The 5,257-nt window shown below is 41.9% G+C and overlaps 1 protein-coding gene across 8 annotated transcripts in view; it reads left to right on the top strand.

Annotated features, from left to right (window-relative positions):
- Positions 1-5,257, top strand: part of MGAT5 (alpha-1,6-mannosylglycoprotein 6-beta-N-acetylglucosaminyltransferase) — a 327,080-nt gene that overhangs the window by 141,179 nt on the left and 180,644 nt on the right. For all 8 annotated transcript variants that reach the window (XM_077747860.1, XM_077747857.1, XM_077747859.1 and 5 more), the window contains one exon: positions 819-983. In XM_077747860.1, the coding sequence (XP_077603986.1) occupies positions 819-983 (165 nt within the window). The remainder of the gene's footprint in view (positions 1-818; positions 984-5,257) is intronic.

Raw genomic sequence — 5,257 nt, 5'->3', positions numbered from 1 at the left:
CCATTTGTGCTGTCTCTCTCTCAAAATAAATAAATGAACTAATAAACAAAAAAAAAAAACAAGACAAAAAAAAAAAAAAAAAAAGAGAGAGAGAGATACTAGAGTATATAGCACTAAAAATAACAATAAAATTGATCCAGAAGTTACCTCAAGATGTTCCCTACGCTTTGGAGTTGGGATTCTATGGGTCAGACCTTCATTCTATAAGAAGGAGGAATTTAATAGAGTGCTTTGTTAGGATGCTAAGTAACACAATCTTCTTTATCAACTTAGTAGCCAGAATTAATTTTATGTCACTTATTGGCATACATGCATTGCAGAACAGACTGATTTGTACAGTCTGGGCCACTTGAAGATGGCCTCTGTGATCTTTAAGATATAGTTTATTAAAGGGGCACCTGGGTGGCTTAGTCATTCAAGCATTTGAGATGGCTCAGGTCATGTTCTCACAGTTTGTGAGTTCGAGCCCCATGTTGAGTTCTGTGCTGACAGCTCGGAGCCTGGAGCCTGCTTTGGATTCTGTGTCTCTCTCTCTCTCTCTCTCTCTCTCTCTCTCTCTCTTTGCCCCTCCCCCCTGCTTGCACTCTGTCTCTCTCAAAATAAATTAAACATTAAAAACATTTAAAAAAAAACCAGATCTGGTTTGTTAGGGCAGATATTTAAGCAGTACTTTCTGACTGTTCCACTCTTTGTTCTTCATATCAGAGTCAGAGAGGGGGTGGAGGAAGGGGAGAGGGAGAGCTAGCAAGCAAGGACGTGCACCAGACAGACATACTAGGGTCAAAGAATGTTTAAACTCCTTGCATTTTCTTTTGCAGATCTGAAGAAAACACTTGCTGTGCTGTTGGATAATATATTGCAGCGCATTGGCAAGTTAGAGTCAAAGGTGGACAATCTCGTAATCAATGGCACGGGAACGAACTCGACCAACTCCACCACGGCTGTTCCCAGCTTGGTCGCGCTTGAGAAAATTAATGTGGCAGGTAAGAGCTGCAGTTGTGTGCCCTGACATGGAGTCAGACTCCGCTCGCAACTGGGAAAAGAATAAAACAGTACAGTGCTTCTTACTGGTATAAATTCCATAAATGTGCTATGGCCCCGGGAAAGCTCATTTTAAATTTATTATTGATGAACATGTTAAAACACGTTTAAAATCTCATCTTGATGTGTAGTATCTGGCGGTTTCTGTGACATATTTCACGTAATGAGCTCCTGGAATTCACATTTAATGAGAAGATTTGTAGCATGGGTAACGATGAAATGAAACAGGTTATCTGGGAAGCTGATGCTGGTTAGATGTTCTTTCTCCTCCCTGTTTTTATCAGTTTCAAAAGTGTGTTCCATATAATAGACTCTATCCTTCCTTTGTTCAGGAAGAGCCACCGTTGTAGAAAATGTCTCCCATGTGTCTACCGGGAAGTGTAAATTCTGGAAAAGTACTTAGGAAATAAATGTCCCCTTCCTGATCTTGGGCTGAATCTGTGGTCACTCATGGAAGCCACCCTGCAGTTTTCACTGGATGCATTTTGCCTCGTCCCTTCTTAAAACTAGATGAGAGAAGAAAAATGTCTTAAAAACCATGCCCAAGTCACACACAGCATGTATTGTCCACGGCTTACGTCGGATGCCCCATTACACTGACCGGGGTTGATCTCTGAGTCTTTGTGGTTGAGCTGGGACTTGCTCTTCTTAGGGTGACCACTATTGTTTCTTAGAAACCCAGGACAGAGTGAAGAGCTCAAGAGTTAGGATGAGGTGCTGTGGATGAACAGTTGTAAATGAGTTGCTTACACTCCTGGCAGTGGTACCCAAACTCTAGTTAGTGGATAAAATGAGTAGCTGGGTTATTTTTCGATACTTTGAAAATCTAACTCAGTACTCTGGTTTATCTCTTCCCCTTACTTGTAGAAATGCATGGACTTAAGTGGGAGCGATTCTTTTCCTTTCCTACCTTCCAGTGTCAAAACATTTAATGGTTTCACATTATGCAAGCTTGTTGCATTACCTTTCTGTTCTGTTCCTTGCCCTTTAGCAAGTGTTAAATTACAAAATATATTTCTAATAATCCAAAGGATCCAACCAAACAAAGGTATTAAAAATAACTTTTAATTACAACACAGAGGCAGTGTCATCTGGACCATAAATCCTATCTTCCCTGCAGTTTCCAACAGCTTCTGTAATTAGACAAGAAAACCTCCCACTGTGTTGAGCTGCTTATTAATAAATGGAAGCCATGCCTCTCCAGTCTCCACTCCCACAGTCCTGTCCCCAGTAGGAAATGCTATTGAAAAGGTCCTATCTGATTTCATGGCAATTCTGCATTATCCTATTTCCCAACGTGGAGTGGAGTGACTGCCTTTAGCTTTGCTGCCTCCCACTGCCTCCATCCTATGAGGCCCATGTAAACATACCTGTTGTCATTCTCTGCCCCGAGAAGGGATGTTGCTGCCTCTGACTGTCCTGTTCATGTGCCAGGTTCACAGGGAGACTTCCCTGCCTGGGCTCCAAGGTACAGAATTGCAGGTAGACGTCCAGGAATGAAATGGGAGGAAGTTGGTGGCTCCTGCTTTCAGATGGGGTCCCAGGCCCGTGTTTGGAGCTGACTTACGCAGTTAACACAAACCTCTTGAGCACATTTTCTAAGTAGTTGGTTCTGAGTGGGTCTCCTTTTGATCATGCCACTGGTACTGCGTTTTCACGAATATTTAACCAATGTATTTCATGTGTTCTTTTAGGGGGGAGGCGGGAGCAACTTCAGAGTTGTGTCTCTACTAATTAACCTTGTTCTTACTCCTTGGTATATTTTGTGTGTGATACACTGTCTTTGAGATTTTTAATGGCCCATTCGGAAAGTAATACATATGCATAAAATCACACAAATGGTGATCCTGTAAGCGGAGGTAGCTGTGGAGGCTTCCCACACAGGAAGGTACATCTTGAAGGTGGGGAGGCTTGTGGCATAAGTGCCTCATGGAAGAGTTACAGACTAGAAATGCATTGTGGCCCAGAAAACAATTGGAAGGAAGGGGAGGAAGCGAACATCTAGGAACCGTCCAGTAAATAACCAGTTACTGTTTGGGGCCCTAGGAGGCACATGATTTTACTCCGTCTTCTCAACATCTACAAGAAGCTAGAGGTTTCACTGGTTTTATGGAGTTGAAGTGTTTGGGTGAGGGGGGACCTTTGATTAGGGACCTGAGCTCAGTGTAGGACCTAGCACCGTAGAGTATTTGCTTCAGCTTTCTTGTTTTCATTTGTAAATCGGCACAAATGGGTGACTCGGGCTACCATTTTCTTCGAGGTGGCTGGAGAGCTGACAGTTTCCTGGGATAATTAATAACCTGTCTGATAAGGGAGTTCTCTGTGTCTCAGGGTCTGTTTCTGGACGAGTCTGTGCAAAAACAAGCTTATCCCTTATGTCAGGTGCATATCCCTTCCTGCCTTAGACACTGTGATGGCCATGGTGGATATAGAAGGGAAAGAAAAAATAGAGGCGTCCTACTTTACTTCCCGGAGAGCATGGAGCGGCCTTTATATTTTGTCAGTCAAACAACATATTTCTAAATGATTTGCCATATCTATAGATGGGGGGGCCAAAATGAAGGACAAAAACAAATGTATAGCCCTTGTTCAGGATAAAAACCACTTATTGGCCTCTGTCCGATCAGTGGCCATTCGGTCCTCATTACCTCTCTCGTCATAGCAGAAATGGCACTTGAGCTGTGAGAGAGTTCATGTTTATAGGGTTCCAGTGCTGTCTGAGTGAAGTTTTTGTTTCTCTCTTTTTGCATTAAGACATGTGGTAATTGCTCAGAAATGTTCTCCCTGGTGTGTCTTTACTGCTTACTCTAGTGTCTTATTGCTCGCTGATGTTTCTGATTGCTTACTGTTGTGTCTTATTGCTTGCTGATATATCTTCTGGTTGGCTATAAACTGCTTCTAAATTGGGTACCATAGCAGCTGAAGAAGGGTTCCCTAAATTCATTTTCTTTTTAGGAATAGCTGTGGTGTGTGGGTGTGTGCGTGCGCATACACGTGAACGCTCCCTTTCCCTGTTTACCTGTGTTCTCTTACCTTTTATCCAAAACGACTTTTCTTTCCAAATTTATCACTCTTGGGCTTTTTTATTATGTGAAAGCGATGTTCCCCTAGAGAAATTTAGCTGGAAATGAACTTCGGTGAAATCAAGAATTAGATTGAACTGCATTTTTGAGCGTGGTTTGTCTTGTTGAAGATGAAGGTGAGTCAAAGAAATGAAAACCCAGATTTAAAAAAAAAACGCCACACCCTGCAGCCAATCGCATAGTAAATCTCTTTCTCCAGATAGACTCCCTGAAAGAACTTGAATGTTTCTTTGCCCAAATCATCTACTTTCAGAATGACACTTTTGTTTTTGGAAAGAGCAATTCTACTATTCTCTACTTTTACGGTCTTAAATGATGAAGTGGAGGGAATTGCATTGGGCCTGAAATAGCAGCTTTGCCATGTGCTAACATAGGGGAGAGGTAAAAAATACATGATAATGACAGTGCTTGCCTTCTGAGGACTGACAGTGTCCCCTTCATCTTTTTCATCCATAACGTCTTATTCAAAGCCTCCCTGTCAGAAGTACTCAGTAAATGCCCGCATGGATTGGACTATGCCACAGGGGATGGCATTTGGTTTCACTGCTAAAAGAAGTTTCTCCTTCTGGTTTCTCTTTTCCATTTCTGCTTTTGGGGATTTGCTTGGAAGTGAGGCTTGATATCTTACTTATTTCCCTTTCTCAGATCCTAGAAGATACCAACAATGAAGTCGAATTTTTTTTTTTTTTTTTTTTTTTTTTTGGTCTGTCCTGAGTTTCTCCCAGACACTTCTGTGCTGCAGAGCTTTTATAGACTGTGATGGGTAAAACTCTATATTATAATATTTTGGTAATGAGCACATTGTGCCTCCCTCCCTATCAGTTGCGGCAGGGCATGGGTACGTGTGTGCCTCTGCATATATTTATTTATACTTTAAAAAACTAGCTACTGTCATTCAACATAAGCTGAAATACTGGTCATTTGGGAAACATGGCCCAGAATTGAAGGTGCAGGCACAACTCCATGGCCGTTTTCTAATACTTAGTCTACACTGAACGTTAGATACTACTGCGTTTCCCAAACGTCAGTAGCTACATGCAGTGTATTTCCAGTATTTGCAGGGGAGGTGCAGTGTATCTGAGCCTGGATGCTGTTCTCAAAAAACAAAAAAAAAAAAAAAAAAAAAAACACAA

This window comes from Crocuta crocuta, unplaced genomic scaffold (genome assembly GCF_008692635.1).
Source record: "Crocuta crocuta isolate KB4526 unplaced genomic scaffold, BGI_CrCroc_1.0 scaffold427, whole genome shotgun sequence".
Taxonomy (NCBI): Eukaryota; Metazoa; Chordata; class Mammalia; order Carnivora; family Hyaenidae; genus Crocuta; species Crocuta crocuta.
This window is presented reverse-complemented; position numbering and strand designations above follow the sequence as displayed.